The following is a 22996-nucleotide window of genomic DNA, read 5'->3' as shown; positions in this document are numbered from 1 at the left end:
TTGGATGTATGTAGCTGAGGATGCTGCTTGAACTTAATTCCAATTTTGGTAATATTGGAAGTTTGGCTAGTAAATAGTCCTGAAAGCAGATATTTTTGGATGAGAACACAGCAGGAATGAAAAATGATTTTATTTTTCTTTTCCTATGAGGCTCAAAAAATAAGATTGCAAGAATATTAAATGGCAAACTTGTAAGCTGTCCCTTTGATTTGAACTGCTGATTGACATTAGAACTTGTATTTTTGAATTGTAACTCGGTGAGATTGTTATTGCTACAAACACCATTAAAAGTAGGTGTAAAAGAGCAGTTAGGCTCTAATTAGATTAACCGCAGCACAGCATGTTGAGAAAGGTTGTATTTTCAGACTTAGATTGTAGGACCATGTTCCATTTCAATGGAATTGCATGGACCTGCATACTTACTGAACTCTACTATGTTTTCCTATGCAGGCCTGAGAAATGGGCAAATTATTGCTGGATTTATAGCTACTCTGGTTAAAAAGTTCCTCAACAATGACTCTGGAGCTAAGTTTGAGCTGGACTTCTATTTCATGTCTTCCTTTTACACTCCCTAAGAGCTAAGCTGACCTTGGAAATGTGATTTCATGAATTTTTGGTCGGGTTCCAAAAATTTTTGATTAAATTTATGACTTAAAAGGAGAAGTGATTTTCCTTCCTAGAACAATATTTTGCTGTCACTCGTTCCGTGGTATATTTATATGTACATAATGCATTTTTGCTTATTTTCTTCTCTTAGCTACAGAAAAAAAAGATGAAAATCTTAAATCATAACTGCTGCTGCTCAGAAAATCCATTTCATGCAGAGAAGATTGGAAAGGTGGCTGGCTACCTATTTATATTTACATGAAATTGGGTTTAAGGACATCAAAGGAAATATACAATATTGTGCACATGTAAAATGGAATGCATGGTATTTGCTCACAGACTAAAGTCAATTAAAACCAACCCAGACAGCAACATACACATGACCTGACACTATGAGTTTTTTCTTTCTGTGCAGATGCAAAAGATGAAGGCATACCTGCACGCAGAGCACATATTCGGTTGCAACCATGTGTCTGAAGATGACTGCAGATCTCAAGACACCGTTAGGGTCCAGTGTAAACTCCTCCTCTTCATTGCCAGTGAGGATGGTGAAGGTAAAAGGAGGGCCATTGTGAAAAGAGTCTTTGTCTGTCACTACCAGCTGCAAAATGCTTGTGCCCACTGGTTTATTTTCCTTTACACGTATACACAGCGTATAAAGAAAAGGATTAAAATGATACATCTTATCACAATGATAAAATACCACGTTTTGCTATCAAGAATATACAAGTAAAAGCTTTTTGGCCAAGATGACATTTCACTGTGGCATTGCTTTGGCATCACTTGTACACCAAGGACTACTGCTAGAGACAGAAGCACCCAGTGGAGCCTGTCTGGCCAGGACTGCCTAACCACTAGGACTTGCATCCCAAGCAAGGCATGGACAAGTGCAAGCTCATCCCAGCTCAGAATTTTTGAGGCTAGAGAACATTTCCTGGTGCAACATGGATATAGAGTAAAACATGTGATGAATGCTGAAGTTAAGGAGTCTCAGTAAACAGAATCTGAGCAAATGGCCAGAAAAGAAGTGTTTATACTTTCTTTTGAATAAGATCATTTGATACATCTTTGGCAGATAAATCATCAAAAGCTGCTTAACTGAAACCAAATGCTTTTGTATTTTAAAAGTCAGAGAAGTTTTTGATGTGCAAGATAAACTTACTTGAATTACAGCTGTATAATTAGCTGGAGTAAACACAGGGCTGTTATCGTTCACATCAGAAATGTCCACGTTGACCGTCACAGATGAAGACAGAGGAGGGGTTCCACTGTCTCTTGCCTGAATAACCAATGAATAACCAGATATCTGCAAAAAGGTGAAAATACTAAATCATCATGAAAGCGGACCTAAATTTTAACTTGTGTTCTTTACATCCAATACACCACCAACCATATTCTAAGGAAAGCTGTCTGGCCTCATTACCTTTCCTGCCCTTTGTATAACATTATCCTGTTTACTGCCAGACTGCCCCAAACTCTGGTTTATAAGGCTATCAATAAACCTAACAGCTTCACTATATTAAAATAACTGTATCAGCTGAAAACAAAGGGATAGACAAAAGTCGAATGATGAATAATATCCAAGCTCAGCCTAGGTCAACTGGGGTATGCAAACTAATTCCAGGATAAGATATTAAGTACTTAGGAGGAGAAGCCTCAATTTGACACACACTGTTTCAGATAGTGAAGGAGCCCCTCCAAAAAAGTTAATGGGCAGTTGGATTAAGCATACTGGAAAACATTTGAGATCACTATGAACAACATATTCCTTGTAGCAAAAGGCTACAGTACTGTAGAAGATAAGGGATTTTTTGAGTCTTGTTTGCAACTGCCACAGACAGCTCAGCATGGTGTGGGTAGCTCAGTGCATCCCACCGGCTGTGGCACCCACAGACCCTCTATGCACATATGGGCACGTGCACAAAGTGTGAGCGTGTGTGACAATTTGGAAAAGATCTGTCTATGTGCAGCTTATGGATGACAGTGTGATTTCACAAAGTGCATCCTTATGTTGGCCTCCTTATGTCTTACAACTGCCTTTTACTGTATAGAGCTCTTGGATCCCCAGGGAGAGCTGCTGATATGTCTGCCCATGAAGCTTTCAGCGCAGGGGGAACAAAGGATGAACCACATGTCAGATAAAGCACCAGGAGGGGGTAAAACATGGCCCCACAGAGTGAAATGAAGAAAAACTAACAGAGCTTTTTAGGGCGGGAGGAAATCCAAAGGGACACAGAAGTAAAAGCTGCTGGGGTAGGAGAGAGGAAGGCAGGCTAAGTGTATGAAACAAGGTGGCTCTTCTGAGCTATGGGACCAAGTTAAAGAAAAGGAAAGATTCTTAGGTGGATTACAGGGTCAAAGAAGTGTGTGATTTGATGGGGATGTACTGACAGTGTCAGGAGGAAGAATGCTTAACCACGGAGGATCAAGAAACTGAGGCTGAGCATTGATCCTTTTTTTTTTTTTCACTTTCAATGTTTAATTTTTACTGCTAAAAATCAGAGGTTTCATGGGATCTTTCTGAAATTTTGTGTGAGTTTGTTTTCATTTCCACAGATCCCAGAAAGGTAAATGGCAGCAATCATGGTTTCCACATGATTAGAGCTCTGGAAATGAGCTTCCTGATACCACTAAAACCTGGGAATCAGCACTGCCATTAGGGATCTACATCAGATGAGGCATCATGTATCATTTCCGCTGAAGAGAACATTTGTGTCTAGGAAATGTGCAAAGGAAGCAAAATAAAAGACAACACTACAGCTTACTTTATCTGAAGAAAACTTAGGAGAATGCAGATCTAGGAGCTGGCCTGAAATGTACAATGACAGTGAGGGTAAAAGCATGTGTCTGAAAGCAGACATATATATCTCAGCTAAATCAAATGGAGTCACTAAATAAAATATTAATAAAGTATGTAAGAACCAATAAACCATGTAAGAAATACAGCAAATTTGTCGCATGTATAGCCTATTACTTCCTTGTTCTGCGGGACAAGGAAGGTCCTTCTGTCACCAATCACTAGCAATTTAATCCTGCCTGTATGATAACATAGAAAGATTATTTGCCTGTTTTAAGCAGTAGCTCTGCTTCCAGCAGGAAGCTTTTCCAGCTGAGTCCATTTTCTGGGGACAGCAATCAGCTTTCCCAGTTTTGCAGATGCATTGCATGAGTGAAGTATCCTTGAGTCTTGCATGTGTTGCAGGACTTCTGAAGTCATGCAGCACATTCCTGCCCTGCTTGTAGCACAGGCAACTGTATTTGTTTGTTTCTTTTTCTCCAAAAGCTGCTAATTGCTAGCTATAGCAAAATGGTGATAAATCACCCGAATCTAGGGAGCAAACAAAGCAGCAGAATCAGATTAATGAAGCACTCTTTCTCTTTTGGTACAGCCTGGCTACTCCATAACATCAGTTCCCTTGTGACATGTTTTGCAGAGTGCTAATTAATGGCTGAAGTCTCAGCTCTGTACTTGGTGCCACAATTTGCAGTTTGCCGTGGTCCCTCTGTTGCATACAATGCTGCAAGCTTGTGCTTGGAGGCACAGAAGAGAGGTAGCTCATTAATGCAATAACAGCTGCCACAGGAAAAATCCAGGGTTGCTTCTTTCCCCGGTCTGGCCTCAGTAGTTGTGTTGGTGCAGAGTGAGAATGCTACCAGGGTAGCTGGCCTGGAAATATGACTGAGAAAAAGTCTGAGCTGGGAAAAGGGGGAAGAATATTAGAAAGAGCTGTTGGAATATCTTAGGCTGATTGCTGCAGAGTGAAAAGCAGCTACTTCACAACTGGCTAGCAGTAGAGTTGAAATTAACACACATCTGTAAGCCACTGTAAGTCAAGAAATCTCACGTCTTACCCTTTCTCTATCCAATTTCTTTTTAACCTTCACAAGTCCTGAACCAGGATCGACTGAAAATTCATTGTCTTGATCACCACTCACTATGGAAAAATGAATTTGGCCATTGGAAGGACTGTCCAGATCTTCTGCTATCAACTGTTTTGAGAGAAAAGTGAAAATTAGCAAAACAAATGTTAAGCCATCAGTTTGCTCCATTAATCACTCAACACCCCGCAGAGTAAGCCTTCATATTCTATCAGGCTAGTCACATTTGAGCTGCGCATCACTTGGCTGCTCTTCATAGGAGGCTCTCCTTGGATCTTTTCAAAATTCTAGCCTTAAAACACATAAAAATATTCTAATCTTATTATATATAATACAAATATCATGCATTTCCCTGAAAAGTTGAATTTTGCCTTTCCAGAAAAACCTGCTTATTTCAAGCTGACTCCTGAGATACAATGTCTTAAACACAGCACTGCTCTTTGACAGCATATTGTAGGAATTAAAAACTATTTTGGTATTAGTACTTCTTTATTTCCTGGGGAAAACTGGCAGCTGTCTGGAAAGCCGTAGCAGACACAGAGTATTGGCTAGAGAACAGTATGGTTGATTCAAGATGCATAATTTATCATTATTAATAAGTGCAGCAGTATCTTATTAAATGCAACAGAGGTCCTCACCCTGCCTAATCACAGCACATGGCCTCACTCACCATTATAACGGAATCACCAATTGCAGCATCTTCACTGATGACTGCACTGTAGACCACCTGGCTGAATTTTGGTGCGTTGTCATTGACATCCGTCACGTTGACGTTCACAGTCGTAACAGCGCTCAGGGCTGGAGTACCTCCATCTTTTGCTTCCACGACTAAGTAGAAATCCTTACACGATTCATAATCCAAAGATTCAGAAATGGAAATGGCTCCTTTGAAGGAAGGGAAGTAATGTCAGCACTGAGTGAAAAGGAAATGCTGCTGCAGATTAAGGGATTTCACTGCAGAAAATAGTACAACATGCTATTTATCACCTGAGCACAAAATATGTTGTTCTAAACATAATACTGCATAGTCTAATAAAAATATTTGGTCAGTTTTCTACTATTGCCATTTAATTAAAGAGAGACGACAATTGCACTTGGATTGCCGCTACAGAAAGACACGAAGCTATTAATGGTTTCTGACAGAAATAACTGTGGAAATACCAGTACTACAGACAGAGAAGCGAAGGCCACATCCGTTCATGTGCCTGGGCTCATGCACAGAGCCTGTGGGAGAACCAGATGCCAACTCTGGAAATCGACACTGACAAATCAACAGAAATTCAGTCCTACGTAATTAACTTCTCATGAATTAAATACTAACAAGTGGGGTATGAATACCTTTGAGAAATTAGTTTTCTACCATCTGTGTGACTAAGCAGGGAGTTCCAGAGTAAACCAGGTATAAAAGTTTTCAGTTCTCGCATCACATAATAAAAGTTAAGATTATTTGTAACTTGAATCACTCTCTCTCAGATCTCTTCTAGGACAGAGATAGTTTTTATGCACATTCTCTACTTGTCTCACATGTACCTATAACCTTATCAAGGAGGGGCGAGTGCGTTGCACACAGATTACCAGTGATGTCTTGAAGGAGGTGATGCTGGACATGGCAGGAAAGGCTTAAAAGCAAATCCCTAACCTTGGCAAGGCAAATCCTCTTTAGTATGAACTCATCAAGAGCAGGGATGATTGGGGCTTAGAGGTCATACAGTCCAACTGTTGCCCAGCACAGGTCACTTAAACACGATCTTTCTTGAAGCTACTCACTTCTAACGTCCTTAAAAAACCTCTAGACACATTACTTTCCTGTCCTTAGGAAATGTATTTATGTACTCAATAATTCCTACAGCAAGGAATTTCTTCCTGTCATTTAACTGAAATAATCCAAATGCAATTTAAGCTAATTCAAAACTTCTCTCATGAGTAGACACAAAGAAAAGTTTATTCCCCCCTCTTCACAGGTACTTTACAAGCTTGAATATTATCAGCATGTCTTCTTTTTTCTAGTTTAAATAGCCTCAATTCCTTCAGTCTTTCCTCCTAAGCCTCATTTTGTAGACCTCAGATCATTCTTCTTAATCTTGTCTGGGCTCTCTCCAAATGAATCCTACCTTTCAGCACAACTTGCTGAAAGCAGGAGCCCTGAAGAGAAGCTTCCAAGTGGCTAGCAGGGAGTCCCCACTGATAAATGCTGTGATGAGCATTATTTCTCAAGCCCTGATCAGGCATGCTACATCAGCACCCGGCTGTCTGGATCTCAGCTCCTGCCTCTAAACCGATAATAATGGAGCTGTCACACATTAATGAATAATAAATAGTTTTTGGGTTTTTTTTTCTTCCCTGTGTGATTAAGCTTCATTATGGGTTTTTATTGATTTATCTCCCTGGCTTCACTGTCAAATGCAAAGTTAAGTAATGCTGTCTAGACATATTTATGTTTAAATTTTGTTAGCACTAATCAACATTGTGAAGATTGAAGACAACATACAATTATGTTATTTTAGGTCCTTTACATGTGAGGCAGTGGTCTTCACAAGGAGTGGAGAAAGATTTTTGCACACAGTAGTATAAATGACACAATGCATAATTCTGAGATTTTCCAGGTTAGAATCATAGAATCATAGAATCACAAGGTTGGAAACGACCTATAAGATCATCTAGTCCAACTGTCTCCTCATCACCATTGCCACCACAAGCACTAAACCATATCACGCAGCACGTCGTCTGGGTTACTGGTTATTACAGCTGCACTCAAACAAGTGTTAACTTCAGCTTTCAAAACCAAGACTGTTCTGCTCTGAAGCTCTGGTGGCAGGTTTGTACCATCATCCTGAATGCTAGAAGGATAAGGGAATCCACTGCAGGAATCACAGAAGATTCATAGCTTACTATCTTCGTAGATTAAAGCCAAGCAAAGCAGAAGTTCCCTGCAGCCCAGTAGAGGCCCACAATGGAGCAGGCTGTCCCACTGCAGCCCATGGGCACTATGTGGAGCAGCTCTCCACGTGCAGCCATAGAGAAGCCCATGGTGCAGCAGTGGATCTGCATACACCTACATGACTTCAGTGAACATACCAATGGAGAATCCACTCAAGTCAAAGCAGCTGAATGGTGCCATAGTTTAGACCAAACTTCAATATAACATTTGTTTTACTCTGTGCAACAAGACTGACAAGCTCTGAGTCTCTCTTCTTGGAACTTATGTGGTCCAAATGTTTTCCCCAAAGCATCCACATTTTTTCTGAAACTTTCATTTAGTATTACAAGTAAGAACTAATTTACAAACCTGTTTTTGAGTTAATGTTGAACCTTCCCTTCTCGTTCCCAGATCTGATGAGATAGGTAATCTCAGCATTAGTGCCAATGTCCTGGCTTGTAGCAAAAACAGAGAGGACTTCAGTGCCAGGTGAAGTGTCTTCAGGTACTGTAACAAGATAATCTCTCCTTTCAAACACAGGGGGATTGTCATTAATATCTAGCACTGTAATGGTAACAGTAGCAAATGAGGACAAGGTCAGTACAATACTCTGATCTGAGGCCTTTACACTGATGTTATAGGAAGACTGAAGCTCTCTATCAAGTGGATGCTCCAAAATAATGATTCCTGATGACCGGTCAACTGAGAAGTAACCATCTGCAGAGTCTGCAAGGGAATAGGTCACTTTTCTGTTCACACCTGAAAGAGAAGCAGATGTGAAAATGATAAAGTGTATTTAAGAAAACAGACGCAAACCAACTCCGCTCTTTTCACCTAATAGAAACTTTAAGCAAAATCTGCAACTGCACTCATCATTTCTGACTGATGGGAGCACACAGACATGAGAGCACTGAAAAGAACAGAACTTCTGAAGGTCTGGGAGACCAGGACACATGTCAGATCCCCATGGATAATTGAGTTCCCTCTCTCATCATGATGACTTTTAAAAAGATTCCTTTACAGAATTGCTGTGGAATGGAACTTGAAAGCAGAATCCATGTATAGATCCTGCCCACAAAAGCTTATAATTGAATGGAAAACTCTCAGTGCACATCTCGAAGGAACAGAAATGTACTTAAGGGAAAATAAATCCATAAAAATACATCAGGTGGCACAGATTGTACTTGCTCCCAGTGCGCCTTGTTTCTTCCGTTGAGAAGCAAAATAAAATCATAATACAATAACGTAGACAAAAGCTTCATCAAACAACTCCTGCAAGAACGTGGACATCTTACAAAGGGAAGTAGCCTCCTTCACTATGAGAGCAAAAATTGAACCGTACAAAACTCTCTCATGTTTTCAAATCCTGCTTGTATTTCCCAATACATATCACCTATCCACCTAGCTGCTGACTATGCAGATCTATGCTAAAGCTGTTAATAATGAGGGCTGAGAGGAAGTTACTAACTTGGTTGTTTGCTGCACTACAGAGGGACAGTCATTTCAAATCTAATTAAATGTGAATACAGTTGAAAACTCACTCAAGTTCCCTTGATGCTCCTTGACTTTGTGCTTTGGTCCTGGGTGCTGTGCTAAGATATTTTAACACAAAGATCCACTAAATTGGAGTTTCTATGTTTTTAACATCTCTCAGATGAGCATTTGCTGTCCTTTTTGCTGGATAACAGACTTTACAAGCCTGACATTAATCAGATGAACAAGAGCTACCAATCCCTCCTAGGCATATTTTGTTAATTTAAAATTTGTGACAGTATTATTCTGCTTTCCAGCAGCAAAGCATTGCAGAAATGACTGATCAAAAGCAGCACAAATTACATTTGTTTTCTGCTTGACGTAGCAGGAGTAGAGCATCCACATGAGGGGAAGCTGCGGGGATCTGGGGGGAGCTTTTCTTCAGCCATGCTCACATAAAAGATAGAGCAACTATAAAGTTCTAGACTCTAATGGGATAGCACTACGAGTTACCATTTAACCTCATCAGGGAATAAAGTTTTTATGCAGTGCTTGAGACACCACGTCTATTTCAAATGTCTTTAACATAAGGAAAAGTTTAAATGCTGATATTGTAATGAACCAATTGTTTGTTTGTATTAATCACAGAACAACCTCTGCATTTAACACTGCATAATGAAAGTAAAAAGCACAGAAAAGCTCTTCTTCAGCAGAACTTGCAATGCAAACAAGGAGGTTGTTCCTGTCTTACACACAAGCAACAGACTGCAGCCCAGGAGTTAGTTAGAGACTCTACTGTGTGTTGAAGCACCTAGACTCTGAACACCTTACAGCCTGCTGGAAACCATGCTCTGCTTTTCACTTAGCCTCTTAAATGTATTCAAAGGCTCTGTTACCTGATGGTCAACTAAGGGGACCAGACCGAAGGAATAAAGCCCTCTGGAATTTAAAGGGTCTGAACGGCTGGAGATATGTCTACATTTCTGGTAAGATCTCCTGGCTGAAATCCTCCCTTAAGCTCCACAAGACCAGAACAGTTAATGAGCTATTAATTAGAGTAGATATCTGCGTATGTTGAAAACCCAGAGGAACACTGAACCTACACAGAAATTTCAACAGTAAAGCTACTTAGTGTTCTGTACTGGGATCTCCTGATATCTGCCAGTCTCTGTATAGAATTGCATACATCCCTGAAGCTGGGACCTTAACTCACATGTTCCATGCCTATGTGTCTGTGACTGCATGAGAGATGTAGCTTGGTCTAGGCTTGCTCTGACACAAAGACCTTGCTTGAAACTCACCAGAGCATATGTGAGCATAACAGAATCAGGAAACATGCTACTTAGTAGAAAAAAGATGGCCTACCCATGGCTTGTGTCTTAAACACCTCAAAACTGCAGCCAGATCTTGCATGGGTTAAGCATGGAGAGAGAAATTTTGGTGCATAAGACACCACATGGGGTAACTTCACATACAGCTGGTAACTCTACTGATGGCAATCTGATTGACATACAATTAGACCACACTCCTGTATTGCCTCAAGGTAATGACAGTTAAATAATACGATATGAATAGTGTTTATTGATAAGAGATTGATTTTGATCCCACAAAAGATCCCACATTACGGTGTTGTGATTGCTATCTCTTAAAGAAGGAATTTTTAGGCAGAAATGGAAGAAGTTACTTCTTGAAGGTGTTCTTCTTTTCTTGCAAAATAAGAGAGGAATACAGAAGTTTCAGGAGTGTAGGTTATTGCATACCAATCTATTCACATTAACAGGCTGATGATCAAAACTGTCTTATTTTGCCCACAGGACCTGGAATATAGTCTCTTAGAGTGAAACTGCCATTTTAAGCACAGAGAGACAGAAGATCAGGGCAGAGGATATCACAGAATCACAGAATCACAGAACTGTAGGGGTTGGAAGGGACCTCCAGAGATCATCGAGTCCAACCCCCCTGCCAAAGCAGGTTCCCTACACCAGGTAATACATGCTGGGACACTCACAGATTCGATTCCCTTACAGTTTCCAGCCTGAACACAGAAGCAGAACACAGAAGAGATAAAGATCTCAGCTTCTTGCTACTCTTCTATAGTGCTTTATGGGGAAATCAGTTTAACATTTGTTTTTTGGAAGGACAAATAATTCAACAAAATGCTGCAGCAGAAACAGCACTCTGAAGGAAGTGCTGTGTTACATCAATAGTGTTCTCCCTTCACCTTCTCGGTACATGGCAAGAAAGAGAACAAGCAGGAGATGAAAAGATGAAGTTGGGAGCTATTTCTACTCAAATCCAAAATACTGGAGTGCTTAGGGCTGCCATCCGCAAAGAAGGAAGTGTCCACCAGTATGTGAAAGTGGCATCCCTGCCATGGAGATGATGGTAGGCTGCAGATACACAGCACATTTTCTGTGGAAAGGAAACAACTGCTCCAGCACCACGGTTCCTGGACTGGTAAGGAAACCAATCTTCTGAGACGGACTGCCCACAGCTGTTGGGGGATTAATGTTTGCAAATTGTGTTTTGTCTATTCACTTATTTACTTATACTTCTCAGATTTCTAAGGTGCCAATCACAACCATAAGCTACATGAACATGAAAAGCTTTGCAGGAATTATTGTTCCTCTAAGAGGATTGTAGTATATTTTTCAAATAAAGGTATAAGCCAGCACATTTTATATTTAGACCTGTATTAGCATACGATACAAGACTGCACTTTGCCAGATCTCTGGTGTGAAACGTTTGTACAACGAACAGCCATCTCGTACCTCAGATGCCATCCTTCACTAGGGATTTTTTTTTCTTCTACACAAAGGAGCATGTACTGAATGTCACAATGACATCTATGTCATTACTACTTCAAATAACACCAGGGAAATAAAATATTTTCTTTATAATTAAGGAATACTAAAATTCTCCTTGTATACGTCAATTGAAAATGGTGGAGGTACAACACAGAATGGGCCAAGCATTAATAGAACAGATACAATTCCCATATGACAGTGACTGCATCACATATTACCTGCTGACTGCATCACATGCAAATTTAAATTTATTTAAATTTACAGATATTAAAGACCTTACACAGTGTGTTTCTCCCCTTTGTTTTAATCTGCCACCTGGCCTCATTATTTAATGTATTTCCCCAAGTATAGTTAGCCCACTCATTCTTGTCAATCTGTGGAAAGCAGTACTTAACTTTTTCTTCTGCTCATTTTTATTTTGAAAACCTTGAGAAAAAAAAAAAAGGCAAGCATTAAAAATAATCAATCAGAAAGGAAAATGGTAAAGTGTGCAGAAAGAGAGATGTAAAATAGTTTTTGCTTATCAATTTCAGATACTCGGTTAGTGTGCTGCCTCTTTCCTCTGTCACGGTGTGATAATGTTAACACTGGCATCCTTGGTGTTTGGTGATTAACCAAATGTTAACTGCACCATCAATTACTGCTAGTTAAAAGTTCACAACTTCATTAACAGCAAACAAGACAGAAAACAAATACAAAACCAGATTTTATAATTTCTACTCCATCATGTTGAGATGAAAGAGAGAGGTCTTGCTAGAATTACCTTGCTGAACTGTAGAAGAATATATAGCCATATACAATATGATATTCCAAGTGAGTTTTACAACTTAAGCAGAAAAACTGGCCAAGTTCAATCCATAACACTGCCAAGGCATGCTTTCATTGTGTTGTCCCTTCTCTCTGGAGAAACAATAGCCTTAACCCCAAAACACCTTTACTCACATAAGTACTTTGACAGAGTCATAGAACCATGGAATTGATGCAAGGCCACAGAAGACACAGACGAAGAGACCAGCCCCTTACTGAAGGAAAGTACTGGACAGAAATGTCAAGCAGAAGATTTCAGTATATAGTATCTTCCATTGGCCCATTTTCTTGCTCACTGAGGTTGAGTATTTTCATTGGTGGGAAGGTGAGGTATGGATGGCTGGCTCGCTCTCCCTGTCTTTTCTAGCTGGGATTTATATAGCCCATGGTATTGGCGTTGCATGAGTTTCTTCCACCAGTGATTGGGAATGCTTGATTATTTCATGGATAAGCTTGATGATTTTTTGAAGTGCAGGGAGGCTATGCAGGAATCACAGGTGTGAACACCATTTGTATACATTACTTTATAGACTCACTGGCTGCATTAACACTGTCAACACTGTGCAACACTGCTGTGCTAAAACAGGGATCTGTTGCAAGGGAATGTGTATATATATACACACACACACATACATATATATATATATGTTTCAGTGTATGTATGTTTCAGTAACCCCATTTAAATACAGGTTTTATCCAGTCAAGATAATCCAGGATATATAATTCTCCTTATTTGACATATTTCTAGTTCTCTGTTCCATATTACTTCTTGGAAATCTCAAAAATGAAATGGCAGAGTATAAGGATGGCAGGAATCTTACAAGATCATCTCATTTATCCCTGAACAAAGAAAGAAGGCATTAGATTTACCACTGAAGACAGGACCATCCTTTCATTAGGAACTTGTACAATCTCGTTGGTTATCACACCACAGTGTCTCCTTTCCTTACAGCTATTATGATCTTACTTTCTGCTGAGAAAAATAATGAAAGATGAGGTAAAGCTAACAAAAGTCGATATTTTTCACCAGAGCTACTTGACTCGTATCTGATGCTTGCTACAATTTATCATCTTAACTCTGTTTTTCCATGGTACCCTCTTTCAACTATTTTAAAACATTAGCATTATCATTAGCACATATTTTCCAGGCCCATGGTCAAGCTCCAGGTAGCCCATATCTCTCTAGAAGTAGTGTTTCTGAAACGAGACACAACCTTTCAAATCAGGATTTTCCACCACCAAGTTAAACAGAAAAGATTACTTCTTTGCTTTCCAACATTACTCTTGTTTACCCAGCTGATTAAACTGTTTGCCTTTTCATACCACAATGGCAGTGTAAGCATACATTAACCTTGTGATTTGCTATAATACACCTGCTTCTCTGCAGGTCTGCTGCCCAGTCAGTCATTACCAAGGCAATAATGGTACCCTTGGTTATTCTTATCTAAACACAGGATTTCACATTTATCTCATGATTTGCATTGTATTTTTCCATACCACTCTTCCACCTGTTAAATCCCCCAACTAAGACTTAGACACTGTCCAGTGTACTCACAGCCCAATTCTGATTTCTGACATCTAGAACAAACCTTATGCCTACTTATTCATTCAGGAATGAAAATAAGAATACTGTGCTCAGTACCTTCCTCAACTTATTCCTCCAGTGTAAGAGCTCTTATATAGCAAACTTGTCTGATAACAACTTCATGTAGACCATGCTTCTCCCAGTTTTCTTGTAAAAATGTCATGCGGGATAGTGCCAAAAGCCTTACTATGCCTAGGCTATGCTATTCACGTTTCCTTCCTTTCTGTCTCTTTCTCTTAGGACGTTACAGAAGGATATACAAATGGTTTTGTCTTCTGCTTGCTGAACAGAGACTAGCTCTGAGTAATTTCAATATGCAAGTTGGGTGCTGAAGTTCCCCTGACAATCTATTTGAAGTTTTAAAAATCTGGCCCTTTGAGCAATTCCACAATAGGGCCATACAGACTGACTGCTAACAGGATTAGGTCTCCTAAGCAAAACATGGAATATGAAGTAGGGCTTATTTAGGCAGAAACTGAAGTTTCTATCATAATCCCCAAACACCTTGTTTGTTTACTTCCTAACACTAAAGAAGTGTTAACTCCACTGAACCTATTATTTTTATTCGACAGTTTTTCAGGGGCCCAAAGTACATTTCTAAAAGTGTTTCTGATTTTATCAAAAAGCAAAAGCTAGGTTTTCTCCTTAACAGCTCTCTGGGTAAAGTTGGACCTGTAGCTATCCTCAGGACTGGCTAGCCCACACTGAAAGTTTTGGATGCTTTATATAATGCAAGAATAACTAAAACTTTGTGTTTGTTGTGTTTCACTTTAGCTGGGATCATGGGTTTGGACCTCCAATTCTTCTTCTAAGAAAATTCTAATGGTTGGGATACCTTGTATGAAGGAGGAGCAGTAGGGTACATTACTACAGGCTATTACTTTTCCCTGAATAAGCCCTGGGGAATGGAACCCAGAACCCAGTCACTCATCTGGCTACAGAGCAATGCTCACTCACATTTATCTGATTCCTGAATCCTTTTTCAAAACAGCTTCAGTGATGGCAGAAAGTACCCCCTGCTTCAGCTGTAAGCTGAGCCTGTATAACCACCAACTTTTGCAATGTTGTTTTGAATAGCTGTAGAAAGAGGAATCGATAATTCAGGTCTCATATATCCTGCATTAGTGTACTAACCTCTGACTATTTTATAAGGCAGCGAGGAAAAGATGAGAGTAAAGATATAGGAAGCTTCATATAAATTAAAAAAAAAAAAAAAAAGAAACACCCTTGTCATATTTTTATAAACACTCAGAAAACATCCAGAAATATCATCTAGTTAAGGCTGGCTTCACTGCCGAAACTATCTACCTACCAGATGGGTTTTAGCAACTCTTCAGAACTATTTTTGTGTTATTCTTCTTATGTATGTTTCAGTCCTCATTTTCTTCTTTTTCAGATCTTGACTGCCTCAAAAATTTCTAGACTCATTTTAAGGGACCTGCCTAACATAAACAAACCGTACATGAAGCAGAAGTTTGCTGTACGTGGCTTTGCCAGCAAATGTCAAAATCAATGTATCCTTCATCATTTTCAAGTGTTAAGTATTACTTGCCATTGCTCATAATACAGAAAATTCAGTATGAATCAGGTTGCGGCCACCTTGTACTCCTCTCTGGCACCTCTGCAATCTTACCTGGTAGCAATAACTCTTCACCAGGCCTGGCTGTGTGGACCAACAGGCTAGTTCCCCTAATTCCTTCAAGAGTTGGTATCACTGAAATTTTGACTCACTGATTACATGCCCATGCTGCTGGAAGCAGTCAATCAGTGAATCACCTAATGGAAAAATTTCTTCCTGTGCTGTGCTCACCAGCACTTTGATGCCACTTTCTGCAGGCAAGCATTTTGTTTGATAAACCCCAGATTGCTGCGTCTCTTAGTCATTACTTTGACAAGTATTTCATTTTTATTCTTTTAATTGATTCTTCAGCTTTCTTGTTGACCCAAGGAGTGTACAAGAAAAAATGGAAGATAAAACGTTCTTGCCTCACCACTCTCTTGGGAATAGATACACTTTAGACTGGACTGAAGTTTAAAGGAGAGTTTATATTACCATTCTTCCCTAGAAAAGACATTTCTTATTTCCTGTCCACCTGCCTTATGAATGTACGTGGTAAAGGACTGTATTTTATTTTTTGACAAACCCAGTCTTTATTGAAACATCAAAACTCACTGGAATCAAACACTGCTGGGAAAAGTTTTGTCAGGGATTTCTTTCAAATCCAAGATAAAACTTGCCACCATGAGGAGAAAACAAATGACACTCCTTACCCCAGCTCACCCAATTCCCCCCAGCTCAGGGAGCAGATGATGGACCACAGTTTGCTCCCCTGCATTTCATGGAGGAGGTCAGGGTTAGAAAGCAGAGGTCTCACAGCGTGAGGCCAAATGGATTCCACAGAAGGGCCGAGTCCCCTCTGCCACAGTCTTTGTGTGAATAGATGAATAATTAGTTTCTCCAGAGCCAGGCTGATTAGCGACTTGATTGATTAAAACTCTCCACATTAAAGGCACTAATCAGAGGACCACTGAATCTGTCTCCTAAATCTCAGCTCAAATAGTTTTTAACTATACACAACTCTTTAAAAAAAAAACAGACAAACTCAGCTACAATTGACCTGCATAACCTGGCTGCATAAACTTATCTATGGGAGTCTCAAGAGTCTTATCCTGGCTCCCTGAATTAGGATTTCAACACACATTTTCTCCCTCATATCCTAAGCACTACAGCTTCGAAGGCTGTCTGTTTCTGACCATTTGTGAAAAAAAAGCAAAAACAACCAAAAAACCCCACATAACTGCATTTCCTTACACTATTAAAAAGATATAGTAATTTTTGCTCTTGGCTTAGCCTCTCCTCCTTTCCTTAAACCCGCTGAGTCCCTTGATATGTGTGCTACATCCTGCAGGCCTTCAGTTGCTCACACAGACAACATGGCCCCAAGTGTCATGGTTGCTGTACCCAAGTCCTTGATGTGAATTCTCAGTTGTCCAAACATAAAACTTTGCCCAGAAAGCACTGCCACCTTTTTGCTGCCTGCAAACACCATGATCTGCTTTAGTTACAGCCCACGGAAAAACATCCATGGCCACACAAAAGAAAGAAAAGCTTCAGCAACACAGCTTTAGGCTGAGGGGAGGCCTGATGGTGGCTGCAGCTCCTCACAGGGAGCGGAGGGCAGTGCTGATCTCTGCTCTGTGTGACAGGGAACGGCATGGAGCTGTGACAGGGGAGGGCAGCTGGGGGTGAGGGAAAAGGTCTGCACCACAAGGCATAGAACAGCCTGCCCAGGGCTGTGTGCTCGGCCTCAACCTGCTGGAGTTCAAGGAGCATTTGACAGTGCTCTCAGACATTGGGTTTGGATGTTGAGTGGTGCTGTGTGGAACCAGAAGTTGGACTTGATGACCCTTGTGAGTCCATTCCAACATGGGATGTTCTGTGATTCTGTGAAATCCTCACCTTTGATCAGGCTGCAACACTGTATGTATACATAAAACATGCATGAGACTGCAAATCACTATGAAGCTGCAGCTCAGATAGCAAACTAGGCTACAGGTTTAGTTCTTTTTGTGCCCTAATATGAACAAAATTCAGTAATTTGGCACTTTGATTTGAAGACAGTGGGAGGTGGAAAATCCACCTGATCCCTGCGAACTCTTCTGACAAACTGTAAAATTAACATTTGTCCTTCCTTTCTTAGTTTGCACACATGCAAACCCTGCGGTGGTGAGCTAGTAGGAATAATTATCTCCTGGATATATTAAGATTTTCCAACAGAATGAAGATGGAAGAAAGAACTGCTTTATAACAATGTCTGTAACATTTTTTTTTAGCAAAGGGATGTGTGTATATTCTGTCTCCTCCAAGCAATCATTAAAGATACCTGGCTACATGGAGAAGTTATGTGAAACAAACTTTTATGCCTCTGAGTTAAATGCTTAATAGCTCAACTCATTTCCTTTACTGAGTATTGTGAAGAAAAATCATATCTCTCCTTCAGTGCATCTAGCTGGTACAGGTTGTTCCTAAGCATGTAACCAAATTACAAATATATACACATATATAAAGGATGTTCCTGTACTGAAGACTCCCAGAATATTATGAGTTCAGGAGTTCCAAGAGACATCAAAAGGCATACAGCGGATGCAATGCTATTCACCCTTTATCTACAAATTGCTTTAATTATCCAGCAGTGTCTGACAACAGTATTTTCAGTTTTACATTAAATTATTTTTAGTGACTTCTCTCAAGTTTTATCTCAACAGCCTCCTTGCCGATATTCCTACCCTTACAGTACCTAGTTCTTCAAATCCCAATGCGGAAGAATGGGAAAATTTTAAGACCTATTATAAAACAAATGTTCTTAATGCCAAAAATTGATTACTATGATGATTCTAGGCTTCATTCATTTTCAGGAAAACTCTGCATAAAACTCTATAGGAATTTCATAGCTCATCAAGAATATCAATAATAAATTTTTTCTCTGTGTCAGGGACATTACACTACCTGAATTTATTCATTATGTAGCAGCAGGAAATCAGTGATTTTAGTATTAGATTTAAATTTTAGTATGGACTAATAGAACAGTAATTAATATAAAGTCCTATTTCAGAGACTATGGTCACTTTCATACGATCTTGTTTGATTTCAGGTCTAATTATTAAACTCCATACCCCCTTCTCATTTATCACATACAGCCCTCCCTTTAACTTGTTTCAGAAAGGAGATGTAGCAATTAGCTCCTGTTTTTTTCCTAGCTAACCATCTTATTATGTAAAGTTGGTGCTAACAAGAACTTCTATTGACAACTTTCAATTTTAATCCCCTGTGTCGCCCCGCTCCTTGAAAGTCATCTCACCTATGAGAAAAATGGTAATTAAGACAACAGTGGAAAACAACAACACTTGGTGTTCAGACTGTTCAGTAGTTTACTACCAGTAATTGGCTCTTCACTGCAGGATGGTGTCATAAATTTTAATTGTGATTTTTCAACCAAGCGTATAATGCAGCTCTTCATAGATACTTTAATGAATGCTTGCTGCTCCTTTACTGATTGCTGTATATTTACACTACTAACATTAGTAACAGAGAGTTCCAGCATGAACTATGCTTAAAATGCAATATTTAAACTTAAATTTTTATCACTCAATGCAAGGCCTGTTTCTTATGTGAAGTTTTTACAAAGCACCTCCAAAACCGTAAGAAGAAAAAGATAAACTGTGGGATTTATTTATTCCAGGTGAAGTGAATGAGCTCAAAATAAAATATGATGTTTAGCAAGTTTAACCACCGTGCTACACAAAATAAACTCTTCAAATATTTATAATTGGGCCTAAATTTCAGTGTTAATCTATGGTTCAACAGCCAGAACATTTACAATGTACATTCACAATGTACAACAATAGTTTTATACTAAAGTAACCAGCTGGAACAAATGGGAGTTATAGCAATATAAAACTCTAGCAAAGCTGTGATTAAACACATATAGGTCCCTATGGCATGTAACTATAGTAGTTGCGTAAGTAAAGACATAAGGGTTCAAAACCAGAGCTCAAGAAAGGAGGTGAGGCCAGTGGAGAAAGAAAGCTGCAATTTATCCCCACTGATCAGAAGAGTATAAGACTACATACCTCTTATGTAGTATGAGTGCTGGTGCACTGCTTTTCCTGTTTGCAACACTATCACGCCAAGCTTAGCCATCAGTATTTGCAAGTTAAGAAACATAAGACAAAAAAATGGGGTGGATGAAGAAACAAATGGAGGAAAGAACAAAGAAAGGCAGCTATCGAAAAATCCATCAGTATTGAAGTTGTAATAGCATAGAGTTTTCTTGAACATTAGCTCTTTTTCACTTTTTATTCACTTACCAACATCGGGATCAGTAGCTTGGACTCTTGTTAGCAAAGCTTTAGTGGCTGTATTCTCATAGACACAAGCAGTGTAGTGATCAGATGAAAACACTGGTGGATTATCATTAACATCTTCTAAAATAAGATGGATTTCTGACTGGCAAAACCTGCCACCACCATCTGTAGCTCGAGCAATCAAGTTGTACACAGGGATTTTCTCTCGGTCCAGTGGGGCCAAGGATTTCAGCTCACCTAAAATTGATTAAAAGCAGCAGTCACCATTACAGCTGTAGGAACGTCACTAATTTCTGTCAGTGGGCATATCCCAAATACACATATTTCACTGGAATTTAAGAGGAAGAAATAGCCTTGCTTATTCCAATCAACGGATTAAAAACTTCCAGCTGTCTCACTTCTGCCTCCTCTCCACTCAACTAAATAGTCTGGCATTGTGGGTGCAGGGAGGACAAGCCCTCATAGTAGCTTTTGAAGGCATACAGACTAATATGGTATGGTTTTACAAGTCTGTTTTCATTACTCTCAAGATTAAAAGACTTCATGATAAAGGGAAGCACCCTAAATCTACTGATGACAGTAGCCATACTGAGCTGCAAAGTGCTAATGCTACCGTTCAAAATAAAGCCAATAATGCCCTTTCTTTTCCACATATTTTAACCTCCAACCACCTCTGAATTTCTGATATCCTTTCTCTCACAAATTCTAGGTATAAAAAGAATGTTTTTCTCACATGCTATAAAAACCAAGAAGCCCAGACCAATGTGGAAGAAGTAAATTCTAAAGGATTGTGCTGGCAGCTTCCTCTCTTCTGCACCAAGAGAGCCCCACACATCTCTGACCTAACTGGGCCTGGCTGGGAAACAGAAGGGTCAGTATGGATGGTCTTGAATACAGCATCCAACCTGGCCAACAAACCCAGTCCTCCTTCTGCTAGCAATGCAGCACTTCTGCTTCAGAAGTGCTCATCCATGCCTTCCAGAACAGGAACAACTGACTGATAACCAAACATACCCTGATTCTGCCCAAACCCCTGCTGCTGGTGTTGAGGGGATTATGTTAAAATATTTAGTTGTCACCTTACCATTTTCTGGATCTAAGAAAAATTTATTGTTCCCAGGACCGTAAAGAGAGTAGCGAATTTCACCGTTGGACCCAATGTCAGCATCTTTAGCACTGATTTTTAGAATGACTTTGTTTGAAGGAATGTCTTCAGGAAACAGTGCTGTGTATGCAACCTAGAGATAAAAACAGAAGTGTAAATTATGCAATAACAGTATTTTATAGCCTTTGCAAACTTCTTTTTTTTTAAAAAAAACCAAAAAACTATCTAGTGCATTTTTCTGTAAAGGAAACAATTTAACAATTTTCCTTTTTGTAACATGTCCCTAGAAATTCAAATCAGTGTTCAGCTTTGAGGTGTCACAAAAACACTGCCAAATTATGACTCTTAACAGGGTTAATGTTAGGCATAAAATACAGTCACATTTTCCATCTTCCATTTCTTTCACTGACACCTGTGAAATGGAAACTTTGTTAAGCGTGCTAATGAAGACAGCTGTTTTTATCACATCATCCGGCAATACTGAGAGAGATAAAGACTAATTCTTCTGAGTGGTGCTTGCAATGACAATGGTCCACTGATGATAATGTAATGATGATAATTACATACAGAAATGTATAAATAAGATTTTGTGAGCAGTACCATTAAGGAAATAGAGTTTTCATAGTGTCTTTTCTTTTGGGCACACCTTTCAATTGCATTAATATTAGTCCTCACATTATCTTTCCACAGAATAAGAGAGAGATGATTCTGTGAGAGCAGTGGTCAGGCCACACTGCCTGCATGACTGACAATGTGAAGGTAAGTTACATTCTTCTATCTCTTCTGCTAGGTCTGGCTGCTAGCCACTTGGTATCATCAGAAAGGCTGGAGTTAGCTTAGATTCCACTGCCTTTGCGAGGCCATTGTCTTTTCACCTTGGCTTCATCAGACTCTTCCATCCTGCTTCTCTCTAGGATGCTCTAGTTCCTTCACATAAGACCTTCAGGCTGAAAATGGACACCTGCAAATCCAACAGTGGCATCCATCACTTTCAGCACAATAGTCAATTGCAGTGGGTTTTGCTAACTCACCTGTTCACAAACCGGGCTATTATCATTAATGTCAGTGACAGTCACTTCCACTGCAGCTTGGGTTACAAAGAGGCCATCTGTGGCAGTGATGTTCAGATAATAAACGTCTTGTTCTTCCCGATCTAGTGGCCTTTTTACGTAAACCTTCCACTCATTCTGAACCAGTCCTAGAGCAAACTTCCCTTTGGGATTCCCCCCTGCAATAAGACAAGAAACATGCAACAGGCAAGGACATCCCTTCAGAGCTCCCATTTGATTTAAACACAAACACAGATTCATCTTAGAGGATGTGGAATATGCAGTTGTCATTTGTTTCACAGTGATAGGTGCATTTCAACTTGCAGACTCGAGAAGTCTGTAATGAGATTATGCTCTCTGTGTTTATTGCCCCCTGAATGCCTTGTATGAAAGTGAACCAATAACTTTCCACGGAAACAAAATCCATTTAGCAGAGCTGAAGATGATCTCTTGTTTAGTTCCCCTTAAGGGCAATCAAATTCAAACTGTGAACAATCAATAGTCCTCTCAGGCTGGTACAATTGTCTTTCCACTTAGTCTCAGGAGAGAATGTAATACACCACGGCTCTTGTTACCAAGACAATTTCATTAGCTGTTGATTATGCAATCAAGGACTGGAAGTAGGTTCTATTAAGGAATCCTCTAATGAAAGCTTTATCATACAGCTGTGCCAATTCTTCTGCTCATTAAAATTCTAGTTTTAAAAAAAGTTTACATGACACAGGAAGACACATTAGTATTAAAATAGTTCTAACAAGAGGTCATTTGAGGAGCAGTCAGAAGATAAGCACTACAATCACATCAAATGTATCAGAGGGTGAAAGCACAGAGAGCCAGCAAGGACTGCAGGAATCGAAGCAGAACAGCTTTTTATCATGCTGTACCACTGACACTGAGCCTTCC

The 22996-nt window shown here is 39.7% G+C and overlaps 1 protein-coding gene across 1 annotated transcript in view; it reads right to left on the bottom strand.

Annotated features, from left to right (window-relative positions):
* FAT3 (FAT atypical cadherin 3) overlaps positions 1 to 22996 on the bottom strand; it is a 361473-nt gene that overhangs the window by 43755 nt on the left and 294722 nt on the right. Inside the window, exons 12-19 of the mRNA XM_042862629.1 lie at positions 22076 to 22272; positions 21024 to 21177; positions 19943 to 20176; positions 7772 to 8161; positions 5156 to 5370; positions 4459 to 4596; positions 1769 to 1912; positions 1043 to 1240 (exon numbers count right to left, since the gene is read on the bottom strand). Coding sequence (XP_042718563.1) covers positions 1043 to 1240; positions 1769 to 1912; positions 4459 to 4596; positions 5156 to 5370; positions 7772 to 8161; positions 19943 to 20176; positions 21024 to 21177; positions 22076 to 22272 — 1670 coding nt within the window. The remainder of the gene's footprint in view (positions 1 to 1042; positions 1241 to 1768; positions 1913 to 4458; positions 4597 to 5155; positions 5371 to 7771; positions 8162 to 19942; positions 20177 to 21023; positions 21178 to 22075; positions 22273 to 22996) is intronic.

The sequence above is a fragment of the Lagopus leucura genome, unplaced genomic scaffold, assembly GCF_019238085.1.
Source record: "Lagopus leucura isolate 7727_CA_CO unplaced genomic scaffold, USGS_WTPT01 Super-Scaffold_702, whole genome shotgun sequence".
In the NCBI taxonomy this organism is placed as follows: domain Eukaryota; kingdom Metazoa; phylum Chordata; class Aves; order Galliformes; family Phasianidae; genus Lagopus; species Lagopus leucura.
This window is presented reverse-complemented; position numbering and strand designations above follow the sequence as displayed.